This window comes from Echinops telfairi, unplaced genomic scaffold (assembly GCF_000313985.2).
Source record: "Echinops telfairi isolate 266 unplaced genomic scaffold, ASM31398v2 ScPeMD7_7400;HRSCAF=8409, whole genome shotgun sequence".
NCBI classification, from domain to species: domain Eukaryota; kingdom Metazoa; phylum Chordata; class Mammalia; order Afrosoricida; family Tenrecidae; genus Echinops; species Echinops telfairi.
This window is the reverse complement of record NW_022111300.1, coordinates 6,356,227-6,378,387: the sequence shown is the minus strand read 5'-3', so window position 1 is coordinate 6,378,387 and position 22,161 is coordinate 6,356,227. Positions and strand designations below refer to the sequence as shown.

Here is a 22,161-nt window from a genome sequence, read left to right as displayed (position 1 = left end):
GAGAAACAAATTCGCTGACACTCATGTGTAAGAAAGAGCTTTATATCAAGAATAATTGGATGTCAAGAAAAGATCCTGGTAGGGGGACAAAAAGATCTCAGCCCAGTCCAAATCAAGTCCAGTACTGCTCCATAAACCCCTCTCGCCCAGCTACATAGAATGATCGAGAATGCAAGGGCACAGGCCAGTGGGTGTTGTCTTGTGGATCCAATGGCGGTGGGAGCATCACAAGGCTCTGGCAGGTCTCAGTTGCTCGTGGCCGCTAACAGGAAGGTGAATGCAGAGAGAGCAGGGAGTCCCTCATGAGAAGGCCACATCCACAAGGAGGCACCTTCAGGATGTGATATGACTGACAGGCGACTCTACCCATCTTATGGGTGCCATGTTGGCACAAAAAAACCTAACTATTATGAAAATAGCAATTACAGGGTAGTCTTTTTTTTCCTGGCTATTTTAATATTTTTATTAGGAGCTATAAAAGTATCTAGGAAGATAAATAAATGTGATACAATGATCTATGTCCTAATATGAAGAACTTTCTTTCACTGTATTGTTTTCCTTCACAATGGCCTTCAAATCACAGGAGGCAGTGATTCCAGGCCATTTCCTCTTTTTTCATTACCATCAGCAGGATTTCTGAATCAGTGTCCCATCCTCCAGTCTTCTTTTTTATAAATCAAATTCATTTTCAATCCATTGTTTAGATGGAGCGTATTTTTTTCTGTTCCACAAAGAGGACTTTTTTCTGCACAACAGGGTCATAACGCAAAAGGGTCAGTTTCTCCCGATGCCGGCTTCGCTTGGTGTTGAAGGTGTACCCTGTCCCAGCTTGGCTCAACATTTTCACCAGAATGTTTTTTGATTTGCTCCTGGCAACTTTTGCAATGTAGCTATTGACCCAGGGTAATCTTAAATTGACCATTATAGGGCATCCCCAAAGCAAAAGATTTGAACCAGACGGACATGTATGTGTCATGTATGTGACTTGCAAATCCACAATCTTGGGATAGCAGCCATGTGCTTCTTCTCTCACTAGAGCCTTTCAGCCTTCACTCCTGTGGAGTTTTTCAGTTCCTTTAATCAACTACAACTTTGAGGTGAAGTCTGTGATTTCCAAATTGGACCCTTCTAGTGTGGCCTGTTGAAGGATGTTATACACCCTGAAAGGACAAAGTCTCAAGCCCCCATGATCCATAGCACTCGAGTGGCCTGTATCACTAAGGTCTGGATAGAAAGTTGTCAGAAGTGTCTGCTTAGAAGCCTAATACAGCCGGTTGCTCTATGTGTACCACCCCTAGCCCCGGGCCCAACTTAAATTTCTGTTAGGGTTCATAGAGCACTCTTGTAGGAGTTACTTTGATTATACTGATTTGAATTGACCATGGAATAATGCTAAATGGCAGGAAGTGCTTGGCCTGTTCCTCCAACACGAGAAACTAGTGAGGCCTCTTTTGACAAAGAGGTTCTTCAGATGGACCAATAAGGGGATGATAATATGGATCAAAAGCGTTAGATAGGCACACCACCTTGTTCAGGAGCCTGGATTAGCCAATTACACGGTCTGATAACAGATGCCTGCCCTTGTCTTTGTGTTTATACTTATAGTAGTGGTCTCATACAATATTTGCCCTGTTCCAGTTGACTAACTTTGTTCAGCGTAATGATTTCCAGGTCTGTCTATGTCATGAGGTGTTTATAATATCCCATTATGTGTATGTATCAGAGGTTTTTTTAAATCTGTTCTACTGATGGTGTTTGGGCTGTTTCTACCTTCCTGTTATTGTGAATTGTGCTATGCTGCACATGGGAGAGCATATGTCTGTCTGTCTCTGTTGTGTCTCAGTTCTTTGGGGCGTGTCCTCAGCATAGGTATTGCTGGATGATATGAGATCTCTGTTACCAGTTACGTTAGTGCTTTAGACCGATATCCCTTTCCATCATGATTGTACATGTTTACAAACTCAGCAGCAGCATATGAGAGTTCTGATGTCTTGCATGCTCTAGCATTTGTTGTTTGCTTTTTTTTTTTTTTGTAAATGGGTTATCATTGTGGGTATAAAGTGATGTATCATCATTGTCTTGATATGCATCTCCTGGATAGCTAGTGGTTGTGTGCATTTGTCATTTGTTAGTCATTGAATATCATTTGTGGTAAATTCTGTTCATGTCTTTTGCCCACATTTTAATTAGATTATTTTTTTTCTTGGTGAGGCGTTGTAGACTCTTGTACATTTTAGGTATTGGTCCTTTGGCCATTGTAAAGTTGCTAAAGAGTATTCCAAGTTTGTGGACTACTGTTTTACTTTTTTGATGAAGTCTTTTGATGTGCTTAAGTGTCTTATTTTAGTAGGTCCCTTGTCTTATTGGTAGTATATGTATGCTCTGTGTGAAGGCACTTAACCTTGTTCTGATTTCTTCATTGATGATCCTTAAGGCTCTGGGATTTACATTTAGGTTTCTGATTCACCCTGAGTTTGTTTTTGTTCATGGGGGGAGGTCCTGTTTCATTCTTCCTCAAACAGAGAGAAAATCTTGCTAGCACCATTGTTGAAGAGGCCTTCTCTTTCTAACTCAGTGTTGTTTGGCCCTTTGTTGAAGATCAATTGCCTATAGGGGGATGGATTTCACCCCAGTGTCTTAATTAATCTTTTGAGTTGTGGTTGTCAATTTGATCCCTAAATGAGCATGGGACTCAAGGCAGACATGTTTTGTTAATTAAGATAAGCTTTTGTTCAATTTAAAGCAATCTCCCCCCCCCCCCAAAAAAAAAAAATAAATCTCCCAGGGAATATTTTTGCATTAAGTTTGTTTATTTATTTATTTTAAACATTTTACTGGGGGCTCATGCAACTCTTATCACAATCCATACACACATCAATTATGTAAAGCGCATTTGTACTTCATTCTCAAAACATTTTCTCTCCACTTAATTGCATTAAGTTTAAAGACTATCTCAGGGCAGTACTGTCAGGAGGTTATTTATCTAGCATTCCATGCTTCCAGAAAATCTGGGTTCTGTGTGGATCTTCTGTGTTTTCCCCCATTTAAGATTAGAGTGATCAAAATGTTAAGTAATGGTAGGTGGCCACCATCCAGTTCTGGACTCCTGTCAAACGAGTTTGTTCATGGAAGCAGTTGCCCCACATACTTCATTTTCTCCTTGTATTCCTGACTCCCCTATGCGGCTCTGTTGTTCCAGGGCACATAGAGACCAATTGTGCCGTAGACGGCTGCTTATACGCTTTTAAGAACCCCAAGCACTACTCGACAGAAAAGGAGTAGAACGGATGTGCAAAACAGATTCACTTTTGAAAGGAAATGGCAGAAATCACCAGCAGCAATTTTTGAGTCATTTTCAAAGTTTTTATTTTCTGCTTTATTTAAATTATGAACGCAGTAGCTTAAAATATAATTGACATTTAAACTTGATTAACTACCTTGATAAATCTGTTTACATTTTTAATTTTCTTGTTGGTTCATAAATAGGATGTTAAATTTCCTCTTATGTTGGATGTGTATGAACTATGTACACCAGAACTGCAAGAGAAAATGGTCTCTTTTCGATCAAAGTTCAAGGATCTGGAAGATAAAAAAGTGAATCAGCAACCAAAGATAGTAAGTTCTTACTAACAGTTTTCTAATTATAATATTTTAACCTCTTTTCAGTTCTCAACAACTACTTTTTAATTGTTAATCAGTAAAAATGGATGAACATATGCCAAGTTACAAACGGCATCCATCTCTATGTGTCTTTGTAAGTCATATCTGTAGGTAAGTGGAACAGGTGCATCCGGTTCTTATTACTCATTACTTTAATTCCAGAAAATGGTCAAAGCCTTTTCAATGATTTAAAAGCTGCCTGTGTAGCAAGTGAAGGTGATTGTGATGAAGAATTTGTTGCAAGTGGGGATTGGTTCAGTTCTTTATAAGTGAGGGCAAAAAAAATTTGAGGGACAAAAACTTATTGCTGTCAGGTGAATATTTATTTATTTATTAAAATATCATTTTATTGGGGGCTGGTAGGGGTCATCACAATCCATACATACATCCATTGTTTCAAGCACATTTGTACATTTATTGCCATCATCATTCTCAAAACATTTTCTCTACTTGAGCCCTTGGTATCAGCTCATTTTTCTCCCTCCCTTCCCTCCCCTCCCTCACGAATCCTTGATGATATATAAATTATTATTATTATTTCATGTCTTACACTGTCCGATGTCTCCCTTCACCCACTTTTCTGTTGTCCATCCCCCAGGGAGTGGGTTATCTGTAGATCATTGTGATCGGTTCCCCCCTTTTCCCCTTCCCCTCCTGGTATCGCTACTCTCATTATTGGACCCGAGGGGTTTATCTGTCCTGGATTCCCTGTGTTTCCAGCTCTTATCTGTATGTACCAGTGTACATCCTCTGGTCTAGCTAGATTTGTAAGGTAGAATTGGGATCATGATAGTGGGGGGAGGAAGCATTTAGGAACTAGAGGAAAGTTGTATGTTTCATTGGGGCTATACTGTATCCTGGCTGGCTCGTCTCCTCCCTGAGACCCTTCTGTAAAGGGATGTCCAGTTGCCTACAGATGGGCTTTGTGTCTCCACTCTGCACTGCCCCTCATTCACAATGATATGATTTTTTGTTCTTTGATGCCTGATCCCATCAACACCTCATGATCACACAGGCTGGTGTGCTTCTTCCATGTGGGCTCTGCTGCTTCTCAGCTAGATGGCTGCTTGTTTATCTTCAAGCCCTTAAGACCCCATACGCTATATCTTTTGATAGCTGGGCACCATCAGCTTTCTTCACCACATTTGCTTATGCACCTGCTTTGTCTTCAGCGATCATGTTGGGAACGTGAGCATCATGGATTGCCAGGTTATTAGAACAAAGTGTTCTTGCATTGAGGGAGTACTTGATTGGAGGCCCAATGTCCATCTGCTACCTTAATACTATACCTATAAATAAGTTCACATAGATCTATTTCCCCATTGCCATATATAAATATATTTACATATGTACATGCCTGTATTTAGACCTCCATAAATGGCCTTTGCCTCCTAGTTTCTTTCCTCTATTTCCCTTTACTTTCCTCTTGTCCCACTATCATGTTCAACATTTGCTTGGTTTCCAGTAATTCCTCTGTTACATTGGCCTTGATCGAGCCCTACCAGGCCTCCTACACCCTCTCTGCCATCGATTTTGGATCACTTGTTCCCTTGTCCCTGGGTTTGTTTTACAGCTCTTATAACAATCCATACATCAAGCATATTTGTACATATGTTGTCATTATTTTCTAACCATTTACTTTCCATTTGAGCCCCTTATATCAGCTCCTCTTTTTTTCCTCCTTCCCCCCACTCCCATATTTGTGACCCCTTGATAAATTATAAATTGTTTTCATGTCTTACACCAACTGCTGTCTCCCTCCCCACATGGTTTGTTGTTCGTCCCCTTGGGGGTGGTCGGTTCTCCCTTTCTCTCCTCCTCTTGCAAGGTGACTCTTAACAACCCAGTAGGCCAGGGTAGAATTTCCTATGTGGGTTTTCCAGACTGTAACTCTTATACGGGTAGAAAACCTCTTCTTTCTTTTAGGAGCAGCTGGTGGATTTGCACTGCTGACCTTGGTGGTTAGTAGCCCAGCTCATAACCACTATGCTACCAGGGATCCTTAAATATACGTAAAGGTAAAGAACAGGCAGGAGCTGTTCATAGTAGGGTGTTTGTAACCTTGGCCAGTCTGTATTCAGTTAGCATATACATAGATACATCTTACATATTGGTACAGGCCTTTAGAGCTATAGGTATATTTTAGCTAAAGAAAAAGAACTGTAGATGCAGTAAATGCATCTGTTATGAATAAAACTTACATAAACGTGTGCAGATAGTACCTAAGTTTTCACTTCTAAGGGTTAAATACCCGAGAAAGCACTGACTGGCTAGTCTGTGTGGTTGTTGCATATTTAGTTTTTAAAAGACATTGCAACGTTGTTTTCCACATTCGGTGCTGCTTTACTTCTTAGTAGTAGTATATGACTCCCTTTCTGCACACACAGATGCCAGCCTTTGGGGTGGCCATTGTGTTTTAATTCTTGCTATTCGGATACATTAGTACCCATTCTGGTAGGTTCTTTTTGGTTTTAATTTGCAATTCCCTAATGGCTAGTGAGGAGTTCCTGGGTGGTGCAAATGGTTAAGCACTCAAACCCAAAAAGGTTGCAGCGGTTCAAATTCAACCATCATCCTTAGAAGAAAGCCCTAACAATGGGGTTCTGAAAGGCCACAGCCTTGAAACCCTATGGAACAGTTCTACTCCACACTTTCCTGAGATGCTTTCGAGCCGGAAGTGACCCAGTGGCAAGCATCCAGGTAGCTATAGCAACAGTGACGGTTGAACATCTTTTTATGTGCTTTTTTTAGACTGGCTGTATATCTTTAGAGACACATCTCATTGCCTTTTGCCCATTTTCTAATTGCATTGTTAATTTTTAATATTCTTGAGTTTTGATCATTCTTTTTACGTTCTATATATTAGTCTTTTCTTGAATATCTTATTTTCAAATATTCTCTCTGTAGCTTGTCTTTGAAGCAAAATCATTTGTAGAACTTTTAAATTATAAGGAAATCTAACTTAATGTTTTTTTGGTTGGTTATACTTTTGTGATCACATATAAGAAATCACTGCCTGTTTCCAAGGCCAACATTTGCACCTGTGTTTTAGGGAGCCCTTGGTAGCATAGCGGTTACAAGTTGGGCTGCTAACCATGAGGTCAGCAGTTTGAAACCACCAGCTGTTGTGTAAGAGAAAGATGGCCTTCCTCCTCCCGTAGAGTCTCTGAAACTCACATTCCCTATAGCGTCACCACGAGTCAGAATGGACTCAATGGGAGTGAGTTTACTTTTATTTAAAAAAAAAGCTTTTAGTGTTTACTATAGATCTTAGATTCACATTTGTAGATATCTACTTGTCCCAGTAGTGTATGCTCTTGTGTCAGTACCACACTCTTGATTAGTCCTCCCCCGCCCCCCCAGCTTTGTGGAACATTTCAAAATAAGTATAATCCCTTCAACTTTGTTCTGTTTGAAGTTAGTTTTGACTATCCTGGGACCTTAGCATTTACATGTGATTTTTCAGTGTCAGCTTATTCTTTTCTGCCCAAAAAATCAGTTGTTATTTTGATAGGGATTACATTGAATCTATAGAGCAATTAGGAACTAGTATTACAATTTTAATCTTGTTTTCTAATTCATGATCTTGGAATTTTTACTTTCGTTTAATATTTTATATTAACGTTTTGTGGTTTTCAGATTGTTCATTGCTATAGAAATATAGTTGATTTTTGCATATAGTTTTTTCACTTTTCTGAACTTACTATAGTTTTGTTTACTCTTTGGTTTTTAAAAGCAATTGTATAGAATTGACTTAAATCTTTTGAAAATATTTGATAGTTTGTCTGCAGACATCTGAACTTTTCTTTTTTTAAGTTGGAAGTTTAACTTCATTTTCCTTGAGTTCTGTATTTAAAAAAAGAGCCAGTTGCCATTGAATTGAGTTCAAGTTCTGATTACCCCATAGTTATAAAACTATTTATTTTATAATGACAGTTGTGGTTTGTATTTTTGAGGAAGTGATCCATTTCATCTAGTTAAATTTATATGTGTAGAATTGCTGCTAGTATTCATTTGCTATCCTTTTGATATCTGCAAGAGAATATTGATTACTTATAAATTCTTTTTTCTTTTAACATTCCAGGTATATACATAAATCACCTGGTGATCTTGTTAAAGTGTAAATTCTCATTTAATGTATCTAGGCGTACTGGGAGCCCTGGTGGTATATAGGTAACTACAAGGTCAACACCACCAACCTCTCCATGGGAGAAAGACCTCACATAGTTGGAATTGATTTGACTGCAGTGAGAGAGTTGAGAGCAATATCCGGGTGGAAAGGAAAATTTGAGCAGGGCTGGAAGATATGCACTACTAACCTCTTGTAAGGAAGTTTGACATTTACCCAGTAGGACCACAGGAGTTCCTTGGGACTTCATGTGCATATGAATAAAAGGAATGGGGGTGGACTTAATGAACTGCTTTTGTATCCCTTTACTTCTTGCCACTGTAGCTATCTTTAACTTGAGGGTGGTGCTATATGACTATTATAATTCTCACACACTTTGTGCCTATATGCTTAGACAAGTTTGTTAGTTTTGTTACAGTAAACAACCAAAATGGATTGAGGCAGGGAGTTTCCATTAAACGATCCTTGTCTAAAGTACAAATCATACATCTTTCAAAGTAGGCAAATGTTGCTGAATAAATATTTCATCTTATTCGGACTAATGTGGCTGGTGGCCCTTTCTCCTATAGATTTAATATAAACTGCATTCATTTGACTTTTCATGTTTTGAAGCATCTATTTATGTATGTTCCCTTCAAACTGGCAGTGTCATAGTATTTTAGTAAAACTATGTTAGCTGTGTATCTAGACAGTCTGCTATTGTACGTGTAAGATTAAATATATTTAAAATATAGATTGTTACGTGACCTGTAACATCATTTTAGTTATCTGTAAGGTAGAGTATATTTCAACTTGGTTTTTCCTTAGTGCTTTGTGCTTGTAGATAGTATTTGTGGAGCTTAATGTTCACTGAGAAAGACGATTTTTTTATTTCCCCAATTGTGGCTTAAATTACTTATCTTTTCCCTTCAGAGTGATCAAAAAAGTAGTCCCCAGAAGGAGACTAAATATGAACCCTTTTCTTTTGTTGATGGTAAGTGAAATTTTCACTTCAATTGAGACTTTTTCTTATAAGTAACAGTAAAATTGTTTTCCAACATAATCGTTTACTTATGTACATACCTTTTTTCCATGTGCATATATGTTGTTAGCATTATTCCATCTTTTTTAGCATAGTTTTATCAGTGACCACATTATTTCTTGAAATTTCTCTGCTGAAGCTTTACTTTGGTTGGACAGGTTTTTTTTTTTTTGAATTATAATAAGAGTTACATTTGTGGAATATGAACTTTAGAGTTCTAACTTGAGAAGTCATGCCTACATTTTTAAAATTAATGCATTCACGTCTTTCTTCAGATATTGGCTCCAATAACTGTGGATACTATGACTTACAAGCAGTGCTAACTCACCAGGGAAGGTCTAGTTCTTCAGGTCATTATGTATCTTGGGTGAAAAGGAAACAAGGTAAAGAGTATTATTTTTTCAAACATTAGTTTTTTGAACATATTATTAGTAGAACAGCATGCTAAATATTTAAATAATTCCATATATTTATATGGAATAAATATTGCATGATAGTTTTCCAAATTTTAATCTCATATTGATCACTATGGACTTTAAATAGCTTTTATGTGGATTACATCTCAAGATTTACTATATTAGAAAATAACTAAAAAATGTTTTTAAGTACTTTATTGAAAAATGACATTAATATGCCCAAACTATATTAATAGGAATACCATTTTTAAAAGGGTAACCACTGAATTTTCAAATTAGCAAGAAATTATTCATTTTACATTAGCCATAAATGGTATTTTACGTTTTTATAATCTATATTGTTTTAATAGAATATGGTTGGATTCACGTATCTGCTTCTGCATTGTCTTGCATTATCAACACATCATGTAGCCTCTGTGAAATTCTATACTTGAGAGTGTAAGGATAGAAAAGACAAATAATACTGTAATATTTTGAAGATATTTTTGATTTTGTAGAATATTAGAAATAGTCATAGGGACTCACTCTGTGGTCCCTTGACCACATTTGGAGAACTCTTGGTGTAGCTCATGAAATAATACTGTACAGACTTTTGCGTAAGAAATGCTGAATAACTTTGTTTTCCTCTCTTGCTATTTAGATGAATGGATTAAGTTTGATGATGATAAAGTCAGCATCGTCACACCAGAAGATATCTTGCGGCTTTCTGGTGGTGGAGACTGGCATATAGCTTACGTTTTACTCTATGGGCCTCGCAGAGTTGAAATAATGGAAGAGGAAAGTGAACAGTAGTATTCATTTTAGCTATTTATGCATAGGTGTGAAATAAATGTTATTCGTTGATCATTTCTACAATCTAGAGCTTTAGAAGGTAATTAGGTGGTTTTATGTTTCCCTCGTGTGGAACTGGAGGGTCACAGAAGACTTGCAAACCACTGTCTATCAATGTAAAAAATTACAGAACAATTATCTTTGGACTGTGCCACCCTGCATAGGGGAGCAGGAAAACATTTACAAAAGGCTTATTTCATACATAATTAGAAGGAAAATTCTTAGGTGAAATGCCTTTCAACCATTACTTAAATTTTTTTCCCTGCCTTTTGCAGCTCAAGATGTTTGTTGCATACCTGTAACTTTGTTGTTTTTGCATGGTTCAGATCACCACCCATCCTTTGCCTTATCTAACAATAATTTTGCCAGGAAGGTGGAAGGAAAAGTGTTGCTCTCATTGTGTAACTCAGTGCTGCTCTCCACATCCCATGGAAGGAAATATGGGTACAATCACGTATTTGTCCAGCCCAACTGGCTCAGTCTGTTCTGTTGCTGGCTTTTCATGACTTTGAAATAAATTGTGATCAGTAATAGTACATCTGATTATACATTTTATTATTGTGTCTCTCTCTGATGTACTATGATTTGTACATTCAACTTTGAAACGTTTTGTAGTAATCAGCCTAAAAAATGTTGACAAGCTCTGGTTACTTATTTTTAGAAAGTGAGGCTCTTTCATTAAAAAAGAGGAGGGTACAGCTATTCACCTCAAGTCTCTTGTCTGTTGTGTGTGGGAGTATGGCTAGTTTCAGGTATGTTTCATGCTGTCCAGTTCTTGCAGATGTTAGTTTTAGGCTGCTATTTATCATCCTCTGAGCCTGCTTGTAATGTTACATTTATAAAGAATTGTGAAAGTAATGGAGTTCCTTGGACGCTGAATGCAGTTGTTTTACTGTTAATCCTCATACTCAAAATTTAATCTCAGATCAGTGATTTTAAAGTGATCAAAGGAAACACCAAGGAGTACCATGTATTTTAATATGGTTTTTCCCCATCTAAATACATTCAACGTCAATTGCTCATCTTATTTAAGGAACCTGGATTGATTGCTAGCGAGACAATAGAGTAATTGTCTGCAGTTTTCTTGGTGTTACGGTAAAATTTTAGGAGTGATCATGAAATTTATCTTTGCCTAAGTTGTCCAGTACCCTGTAGCGTGTAACACTTATTCCTAAAGAATAATGGCCATTTTCTTCTGTAATTTGAGCAATGCAATCAGAGAAAAATAGGGGATGAAATCAGCATTCCAGGACATTATTTGCGAATGTGGCTTCTTCACGTAAACTTTTACTATTGGCAATTAATGCTTAGTGGTGGGGGAGAAGGGCACAAAGAAGAGAGAGAGGGCAGGATTAGACCATGAAAATTATTAATTAGTATTTGTATTATACCTTTACCATTTGCAAACGTTTTTGAAAATTGACTTGCTCATTTGGTTTGAGTAACTTGGAGGACATAAAATTGAGCAGTTAGAATTCAGGTTTTCTCATTTGTAGGATGCTGTAGCTACTGCACCATTTCAGGTAGGTTTATTATAAAGTGCATAGCCCTTGATTTTACTTTTTTGGTCCAAAAAACATAATTCCAAAGATACTTTTAGAAGTTAGAACTCAACCAGTGGTTTTCAACTAGTAAGGCCTTGTAGGTAAGGCCTTTTAAGAAGGGAGAGCAGGCAAGAAAAGGTCTTGCTTGCTGAATGTGCCTTATATACTGTGCCACTAACAAGGGAGCCATTTTGGTATTGCGGCTGCGCTGTCTGTGCTGACCCAGCTGGTGGAGCTCAGGTCACTGGGAGTAGCTTTCTCAGGACTCAGACGTAAAGAAAAAGCACCTAATCTGGAGCCCTGGAGGGTAAGGCTTCTGTGGAAGAGAGGAGGGCACGCTCTTACGCCGTTCCTCCATCACCATGCAGTGCTCACCATGCAGTGCTTTACTGTTTATAAGATGCCTGTACATGGCCCGAACTTCAGTCTCTGAGGTAAGCATCCCTATCTTCAAAGACTTGAGAGCTTGGGTAATTATTGTAAGGCTGAAAATCCTAGATTTTAAAGTTGAGGGTTGACAAAACATTTCTATTAGGGAACATCTGTTTTGCAGGCCATATAGTTGCTATTTCAGTGTGAAAGCACCCATAGACAGCAACATTTTATCCAAACAGGTGCTGGCCGATCTCTGCTTTAAAGCATCAATGATTGAGGGGAAAGAAAGTCGTGGTTTCAGAAAGCCTTACTCTGGGATTTCAGAATGGTGAACTAAAATTTATAATTTAATAGCACACAAATTTGGCCCAGTAAAACTTAGGAAACAACATAAACCCTACATAGTGCTTTGAGATATTTACTAAGTAAAAGTATGTTCTGTGACTTTGAGCCACTTAATAATCACGGCCATTTTCCAACCCACCGCCCTCCAAACCCTGGGTCAGTGACCGGGAGCCAATGTGTGCTGCTGTTCTTGGAGCACCAGCCAACTGTACAACAACTGTTATCAAAATGTTTATTGTTTACCAAAACCAGTGGACCTCTTATCAAATGCTGCTTGGTAACAAAATCTTATCACAGTTTTAATAAAAAACAAACAAAGAAATAAGCTAACTATTTGTCTCATTGTCATTAGTTAGACTTTCTGCAAGGTCACTTAATCCAGACTTGTTTAGTGCATTAATTAGATTCTCTGGGGTTGCCTGGGTTCCCTCTTGATCTTGCCAGGCAACCAGCAGCTGCCGAGCTCTCATCCTCATGTCTTCACTGTCACCTTCGATCTGCCGGATCTCAGAGTCTTTCAGCTCTAAGAAGGGAGCCAGCACCTTCCACTGTTCGCCCAGTTTGTTGGCAAAGAACTCTATCTGTTCCCCAGTTACAGGTTTGTCTCGCCGGACACCAGGACCTATTAGACAAGGAGTAAATGTCCATTTGTGTTATATGCAAAATACAATGACTTGCACAACTAAAAACACGAGAGCATTGGGAAGATACAGGGCGGGACAGATTCAAGTTGTTTCAGACACAACAATCAGAATAGAAATACCATGTATAAGCCGAGTTTTTCAGCACATTTTTAATGCAATTTTTGTGGTAAAATTAGCTGATATTCGGGTCGGCTTGTACTAGAGTATATACAGTACTCTGGGGTTTCCAAGGCTATAATCTTTAAGGAAAGCAGACTTCCAAATTTTTCTCCTGCTCAGTTCGTAGGTTTGAACCACAGACCTTTTGCTTAGCAGCTGAGTGTTTAACCACTGTACTACCAGAAAGCCCCAAACTTACTGCCACTGAATAGATTCTGAGTCTATAGTGACTCTATATTGTAGAACTGCTCCTGTGGGTTTTGAAGACTAACTTTGCAGAGGTAGAAAGAATCTTTCCTGTGGAGTGGGTGGCTGGTGGTTTAGAACTGCTAACCTAGTGGTTAGCAGCCTAATGCCTACCCCAGAGCCACTACCAGGGTTTCCTAATCCTTTGTAAGCTTTATTTGAAAATCCAATTAAGGTAGAATATTCTTCATGGGCTGAATACTATTTTTACAGCCATGGCCCCCCATTAGATCAATAAGCAAAACTAAAGCTGTTTCTCTATTACAGAAAATTGCGTTTTTCCCAGAAACAAGCTGCTCCTCTTAAGAGTTTTCCCCCACCTTCAAATGCAAACCTATGTACCTTCCATTTGAAGTTTTCATTTTCTAGTTGTATTATTTAAGGCATAGTATTGTTTGATTGTATGAAATAGTTTTAAATCACTACAAACAACCCCACCTGCCAATTTTATAAACCAGTCAAGAAACCTCAACTTACTTTCACTGTCCTTCAGTAAAGCATCATTATCTTCCTCATCTTCATCCTCACCTGTTTTTATTTCTTCAGAAGGAGGCTAAGAATGAGAAAATGCAATGTTAACTTTCGAAATAAAAATGGAGACTGTTTATGCATAATGGTTAGACATTCAGGGTACTCTTAGGGTGTTAGGTATGTCACGTAAGGATCACAAATGGGGTGGCCTATCTGGAGGAATGCCATAGGGGATGAGCTGAGGCCTGGAAAGACTCCCCTTGCTCCCAACCTGGGAAGAAGAGGCAGGTAGTGTAAAGCCTGAGCAGCTGGCCTGCAAGTAATGAGCGGAAGATCACAACTGTCTAGGGAGGGCTGTGGGAGGAGCAACCACCCCCTTCAGTCTGAGTAATTTTTTAATGTTTTTAGTACACAGTATAGTTTTTAGTTCTCATCTTTCCTTGGAAAAGAGTGTCGAAAGGCACAAATATTTCCCCATCTTTGATAAAAGACAATACACTGTAAAACAAGAAACATGCTGAGTTTCCAGGTAGACAACAGTTTGTCCGAAATATTGTGAACCTGAGTTACATTCTATGGTATAATAAAATCAGTAGTCAATTCTTTACAACTAGTGCATTTCTTATAAATGTAAACCCTAGTGCTTTCTTCCCTTTGTGTAAAACTTGGAGGGTGGGGGTGGCTCACTATTCTACACTCTGAATTCAGCTCTATGCTTAAAATTAAGACATGTTAAGGATTAAAAAAATTGACCATATCACTTACTGGTAATTCCTTGGCTAGCTTTATTACCATGTTTTCAAGATATTCTGGCAAACTTTTAAACTGCTGGTTGGTTGGCTGGAAGAAGTGAGGGCTTCTCCGTGCTAATAGTCTTAGTGCTCTCCATCCATAATTTGAATTGTTCACAGCCCTGTAGGAAATTTTTTACTTTATAGTTAATATAATTCTGTCACTTGAAATTCCGAAAGGTAAGTAGCTGAATGTACCATTCTTTTAATCATAATCCTATTCCTAAAGAGCTTCTCAGTATGCAGCCCATTCATATGTAACAAGCCCAACATTCATATAAAGTGGCAAAGTCCCCTTGTGTTGCTTGGGTAAGCTCATATGTAGCAAATACACTTGAAAACTTCACAGACATTTTACTTAAATTTTAAAGGTTAAATACAACGTGTGTCTAATGTTGCCTACGCAGTATAAGTGGAGGACAAGGATCATCCATTTGGTTTACTGGAAGAAAAACAGGTTATAGAAGTATAGTAGGCACATAATGTTCAGCGAGTTAATGGTCAGACTGGCAATGACCAGTATGTCTGAATCCTGCAGACACAAGTGTCAGAATGTTTTATAAGCCCAGCAGTGAGTTTTGATCATGATAATTGAACCAATACTTGTTTTTCTATTTGTGTAACATTTTCACTTAATATCAACCTCTAAATAAAAAATGGTCCCAACAAAATTAGTCCAATAATTAGTCTCTACAACTCTTGAGACCAGAAGAACTGGATAGTACCCAGTTACCACTACCAACTACTCTGAAAAATGAACTCATTCCTTCAAAGGTCTTGGCTGGAGTGACAAAAATGTGGAACAAAACTCAGTATCACAAGACCCTCGGCTTCCTGGTGAGTAGAGGACTGGTGGGACCCTAAGTCTGGCTGCCCCTTCCATGCCCTTCAGGTCTGGAAAGGAACTCGCCTCCATAGCAACCACTTCAAAGCAAAGGACATGAATTCTCCAAGGTCAACGTTAAGGTTAGGAAAAGTGGAATGGAATTAAGAAACACCTGTAAAAAGTGGGATAAGTGGTGATACGTTGAGGGGATTGTGATGGATGAGTTGACACAAAATGTGTGAACTGTTGATCAAACTAATTTGTTCTACAAATCTTCACCTAGTTCACAATAAAAAGTTAAACTGCCAAAAGGAAACATCCAGTCACTAACACAATGAGCAGTTACATTAAGAAGAGAACCCATGAATTACTTAACACAAGGTTTATAGATCTTTAAAACACACGTATCAAATTGATATACGAGTGAAAAAAACAATTATACACTATTAACTTATCAACGAAACTATGCAATACTATGTATATAAAACTAACATCATTTGAGATCCTAGGTTCGATGCATCTTAAGGGTCACTTAGCTTGGTCAGTGAGCAATCTGCTACATTATATTTACATTTGATAATTTACTTTAAGAACTTTGACTATTACTGAAGTAATGCTTCTATGAGTGAAACAGATTTAGTGGGATTATTAATTTTTTGCATCAAATTGATGTATATCTGTAGACAGGTACATCACACAGGGAATTTTGCAATTAGAAGGCTTAGAAAAATGAATTCGGATATGCTTCTCTCATTATATAGATAAAAGTCACCATAGATGGTAGGAGGTAAGTATCAATGGGTTCTGGAGAACTTGAAATGCATCCAAGTGACCTCTCCTATGAACCTAGTGTTAATGGAGCAGAGCAGTAATAGGTGGTACCCTGTGAGAGCTAATCTCAGATTCCTAAAGTACTGCTCCCCAAACAGGCCAAATTGAATTCAAGTACATCTATTTACTTGAGTACTTGACTGCGCCTCTGTTCCTTGGAGACAACGTTAAGTGTTATGGCTCTGCATAAAGTCTTCCTCTCCATCATTATTCTGTTTAAGCACTTTGAATCTTCTAGCATTTTCAAAATTCTCCATCAAATCATTGATGTAATATTGTAACATATACTATTCTCCGAACATTTGTACCATTCAAATTTGACCTAACAGGTTAAGGAGGAAGGAAGCTGAGGAAAAGGCAGTGGTTTAATAAAAAAAAAACCTCCAAAACTAGTGGGAGACACACTGTGCCTTGAAAAAGGAACCGAGAAAAGAGGCGATGGGTCTTAGACAAAATACTACAGTGCATTTCTACATTGCAGAGCATCATCTGTGTGCAGTAATGACTACACAAAACTGCCGGAGGAAAAGCATTACCCTAACAATTGAACCTTAAGAAGATTCCTAGTAGATTTGCTATTCCTATGAAAAAACGCTGAAAAAAATTAACATTGGTTCATGAGAAAATTTACTTACTTATATTCACTTTCAACCATATTTTCAGGGTCTGCTTGTTCAATGGCTTCTTCAAAAAATTCCTCCAAAGTTGGCATGTACTCCCTGGGCATACAACACAAACATAAAAAGGTGGCAGTGAAAGATCCAAATGTGACCCATATTTTAGTTAGGTTTCTTAGAAACCCAGATGTTTAAAGAAGTAAATTGATTCCAAACTGGACTCTCAGCTGTCACTGAGATGGCCAATGACGCATGAAAACCCCACACAAAACAGAACAAGGTTCTGTACCCCTCCAGGGAACGAGACCACTGTGACACATTGGTTGATTTTTAAAAAGATCACTAGTCCTTAATTCCTAGGCTAAGCCTGTCGGGCTTGCCTGCAAATTGAAAAGTTAGTGGGAGAATGATGTGGCAGTTTCTGTAAGATTAGAGTTTTGGACAACAAGGTCAGTTGTTTAGGGTTGCTCTAAATTGGAATTGACTTGATAGCAATGGGTATACACAAAGCATTTGGTATACACAAAGCATTTGCTGATGAAGGAAGACTATAGTTGAAGGCAGTCTAGATTATAACTGAAGAAATCAAATCTTCCCAGCAGGACCAATAAGCATGGTAAATGAAGCAAAGACTGATACCAAGGACATCATTTTACTTGAGACACTCGTGGAAGCAGCAGTCAAATCAAATGACAAACTGCATTGAGCAAAAAGGATTACTGTGTGCCTGACCTGAGCCATGGTATTTGGCATCACTTCACATTCACATGAAAGCTGACAAAAATAAGGACTGCAGCTGAACAGATGCGTTTCCATCATCGTGCCATGAACTGCTGGAACAAACAGGTCTTGGAGGAAGTATAGTCAGAATGCTTGCCGAGAAGCAAGATAACAAGACTTCACTCATGCGGGGGTAGTAGCCATCCCAAACCAGAATTTCTATTTCAAAGTTTTGTATTTAAATTTTTTTCATAAAACAACCTTATCACCTTCAAAGTACTCTCCATTACACTTGACAACATTTGTCAAATGTGTGACTACTCTGGGAAACATTTTTCCAACTCAACTGTTTAGATGGCTGACAGCACCTCTCTTTTTTTCTTCACCTCTTCTACAGTCAAATGGATGTCCTTTCATGTTCCTCTTCATTCACACAGAGGTCAGGTGGGTGGAACGAGAGGCATGCTGTTTTTTTTGCCAAAAACTGGTCTCAGGAGCTGTTCTTTCAACCCACAGTTGATGCTCTTTGCTGGTCAGTCAAAACCTGAGGCACAAATTTCATAACAAACCTTCTCATTCCCAAATCTTCCATTATAATTCGCTGAACTGAGCTCCAAGACAGCCTAGATAACTTCCCCATCTCTTCAGTGATCTGTAGTTGGTCTTCGAGCATGAATACATGAATTCTGTTGACATTTTAGTCTGCTTCAGAAGTTGATGGACCTCCAGAACAAAGTTTGTCACAATCGACATTTCACCATTTTTTAAATGGGAAAACCACTCATACACCTGAGCTTTTCCCTTGGTGCTGCCCTTATAAGCTGTGTTCAACATCATACCAGTTTCTGCGGCATTTTTTCTGGAGCAGGAAACAAAATTTCACAGCCACACACTGTTCTCTTAAATTAGCCGTCACACAAAACAAACAGGTTCGAGCAAAACTTGTTTCATGAAAAAATCCACTGTGACCAGAGAGAACCTTCCAGGCGACGCAATTGGGTGCACTAACTCAGAGCAAGCTGCCCGATGTTTGCCTAGCAGGAAAATTGTGTATGAAGAAAGGTCCACTCAGAGGAGCTTTTCCCGTTTTGGGGGGATTTTTTTGGAAGGAGGGGTGCCCCTTGTACTTTGGAATGTGATCAGGAGATAGTGATCCCTGGAAAGCGGCATCATGTTTGCTAAAGCAGAGGCTCAGCAAAAGGGGAAGTGCCTTGATAAAAATGACTGGCACGGTGGCTGCAACACTGGGCTCAAAATAACGATGACTCCAACTGCAGAGGGCCAGGCGCTTTTGTTCTCTTGGACAATTGGTCATGAGTCAAAGTCGGCTAGCAGGCACCTGACAACACAATGTGTGGTTACGCTACGGTTCAGAAGTGGTTAACATTTGAATTTCACCAGAAAATGTGAATTTTTGACATAATGTCCAAGCCCATGAATTTTTAACTAACCAAGATGATATTGCAAGAGTTTAGTGTTCAGCTGTCATTTTAGATGTCATATCTGCATGACTGGTCTGTAACTGCATTTTGCTTGAATTTATTTTTAGAAATAAAATTCTGATAGAAAGGCAAGTCAAACTCAAGGGTCAGATCAGAAAAGACAAATGAACTCCAGGAAACAGGAACCATCAAATCCTTGACACAGCTGCATTTCATGACGAGAGAGGCTCCCCAAGAAGTGGCCTGGGAGTTTCCCATCCTTTCCTTCTCTGTGTAGAAAGCTCACAAGTCCCAGCCAGACCCACCATCTACAAGTGTTTTAGAATCATTTATTAGTTTGAAAATTATGCATTTCAAAGAACCAGGCTTTTGCCCTATTTGCTTCCAGTTTGAAAGTCAACACTGGAAATACAGTGAGAAGAGGCTTCTGGTAAAAGATGGTGACTTTGACAGACATACGACCTAATCCCTCTTCAATAGGATGTGATTAAGCAAGATATAGACGGAAAGCCTGGAGCCTGAGTGAAGGAGGAGGAAAGATCTAAGTGAACTATGTGGGGCTGGTACATATTCACGTACCTGGCGGTGGCTTTCGGGCCCTACTATATGTGGGTGGAATTGCTAGAGGCTACCAGCGCTCAGGGCCCAGGCAGAACAAAGCAGGGCTACTTTTAAAGTGCAGAATAACTGGGGCACACATACTTATGGGACTCCATGGTACGGGGCCCAACAATAGCAGAAATCAATGTTAGAACGACATACACCCATACTGAAATCAACCTAATTTAATAAAGTAAAGAAAAACTGTTAAGACTGAAAATAGGGAGTCACAATGAAGATATTTAAAAAGTAGAGGGAATAATCAAATAACAAAACAGGAAGTCAAGTACACTTTAAGAGAGATTATAGTGTTTTAAATTTGGGAAGAGTAGCAAATAAGGTAATCTGAACAAAAATGCATGAACCTCATAAAAATAAATGGGGAAAGCAGCACGACTTGTGAACTGTAAACCGAAAGAAAAAAAACAAACCCAAACCCCACAGACAAATGAACTCAATACAGAAAATCACCAAAAAACCAGCAAAAACAAAACAATGAAAGCAATCATTTCATAACCATCGATAACACAATATAAATGAATTAACTGCAACAGTCAAGAGGCAAAGAATAGCAGAATGCATAATAAAATATGACCTCAATATGGTGCTTACAGTGCTTACAAGACATACAACTTAAACACAAAGAAATAGAACGTTAACATACAAGAATAACAAAATCACTGCCATCGAGATGATGCTGACTTACAGCAACTCTGTAGGGCAGGGTAGAACTTCTGTGGGTTTCTGAGACTGTTAACTCTTCATGGGAGTAGAAAGCCCCATCTATCTCCCTTCAGTGACTGGTGGTTTCAAACTACTATGCCACCCAGGATTCCCCTTGTAAAGCTAAAAGCAGTTTTTAAAAGTGGGAATGGTAATATTAATCTGATAATCTTGCTTCAAGACAAAATCCACACTGAGTGACAAAAAAGAACATTACATAATAATCAAAGGGAGAACTAAACAAGAAAATATACCCATAATAAAGATCTATGCACTCAATATAAGACCTTAAAAATCTTAACTCAAAGATTTGAGGAGAAAAATAGACAACATTGCAATAATAGTCAGACATCAATACAGAGCTTGAAAAAAGCTCAACGAAGACACAGAAGAACTAAACACTTAATCAACTTGACCCAATAACAGCACAATATAAATTATTTTCTAGTGCACATGGAACTCTCTTCAGAAAAGACTACGTTAAGCCACAGTGAAAGCCTTCATAAATCTTAAAACAATGAATTATTACAAGCCATCAATTCAGAGCACCATGCTATAAAACTGGATTATCAACGGGGTAAAGAGTCAACTATACGGACTTTGAACATGCTTAAAGACGAATTGTAATTGAAGAAATAAATGATGAAATTTTAAAATTTATTGAAACAAAATAAGAACAAAAACAACACACCAAAACATTTAGCACACAGTTAAACTAGCACTCAGAAAAATTTATAGCAATAAAATGCATGCATCCAAAAGGAAAAACACTCAAACATAACTCAACATCTCTAGCAACTAGAACAAATGCAGGAAAATAAACCTTCAACTACCAGTAAGCAGAACCAGATATGAACCAGTAAACAGTAAAATAGGAAAAAATCAACAAGAAGTTAGCTCTTTTGAAAGGATTAATAACATGATAATCCACTGGCAAACCTAATAGATGAAAAATAGGATGATGGGAACTTCATGAATAAGAAATGAAATGGGCAGCATCACAACAGAACCAGCTGAATAAAAAGGGTAACACAATACTATGGACTGTACCACAGCAAATATGAAAACCTATATGAAATAGAGAAATTTCTAAAAACACATTGCCTATCTTAACACAAACATGTTAAAAAACTGAACCCAGAGAAGAAATTAATGTGATCATTTAAAAAAAAGTGCCCCTGCCACCCCACCCCTCCAGAGAAAAAAAAAAGGTCCAGGGCAGGACTCCATCACTGGGGAATTCACTGGAGATATGGTAGCAATTCTACTCTAAAGTATTCCAGAATTTTGAAAAGAATAAATTCTTGAACTCATTTAAAAAAGAGCATAAACCTGGTACCAAAATCAGGCAAAGAGATCACCAAAATAGAAAAGAAATTTGATTAAAACAGAATTTTGACAAAACCAACAACCATTCCTGAGAAAAATACTCAACAAAATAGGAATACAAGGGAAACTCTCCAACAAAATAAGGGCATCTATACACAAAACCAGGGGCCAATGTCTTGCTCAATGGGAAGAAACTGAAAGCAGGAACCAGACGAGAATACCCTTTATCACCACTGTTATTCAATACTGTACAGGAAGTTTTATTTAGAGCCATTAGATGAGAAAGAAAAATCAACGGCATGCAAATTGCCAAAGAAGTAAAATTCTATTTGTACGTGTTATAATTCTAGACATAGAATACTCCAAAGACTTGAGAAGAAAACTTTGGAACTAATTGGAAAATTTGGCAACGAAGCAGGTTACAATATCAACAAACAAAAA

At 38.2% G+C, this 22,161-nt stretch overlaps 2 protein-coding genes across 2 annotated transcripts in view; one reads left to right on the top strand and one right to left on the bottom strand.

The window, feature by feature from the left end:
• The window catches only part of USP14 (ubiquitin specific peptidase 14), a 48,890-nt gene extending 36,239 nt beyond the window's left edge, over window positions 1-12,651 (top strand). Inside the window, exons 13-16 of the mRNA XM_004702894.2 lie at window positions 3,487-3,615; window positions 8,702-8,762; window positions 9,086-9,193; window positions 9,867-12,651. Of these exons, the coding sequence (XP_004702951.1) occupies window positions 3,487-3,615; window positions 8,702-8,762; window positions 9,086-9,193; window positions 9,867-10,018 (450 nt within the window). The 3' untranslated portion in view covers window positions 10,019-12,651. The remainder of the gene's footprint in view (window positions 1-3,486; window positions 3,616-8,701; window positions 8,763-9,085; window positions 9,194-9,866) is intronic.
• Window positions 12,540-22,161, bottom strand: part of THOC1 (THO complex 1) — a 59,201-nt gene continuing 49,579 nt past the window's right edge. Inside the window, exons 18-21 of the mRNA XM_045296218.1 lie at window positions 16,925-17,008; window positions 14,607-14,754; window positions 13,848-13,923; window positions 12,540-12,943 (exon numbers count right to left, since the gene is read on the bottom strand). Of these exons, the coding sequence (XP_045152153.1) occupies window positions 12,648-12,943; window positions 13,848-13,923; window positions 14,607-14,754; window positions 16,925-17,008 (604 nt within the window). The 3' untranslated portion in view covers window positions 12,540-12,647. The remainder of the gene's footprint in view (window positions 12,944-13,847; window positions 13,924-14,606; window positions 14,755-16,924; window positions 17,009-22,161) is intronic.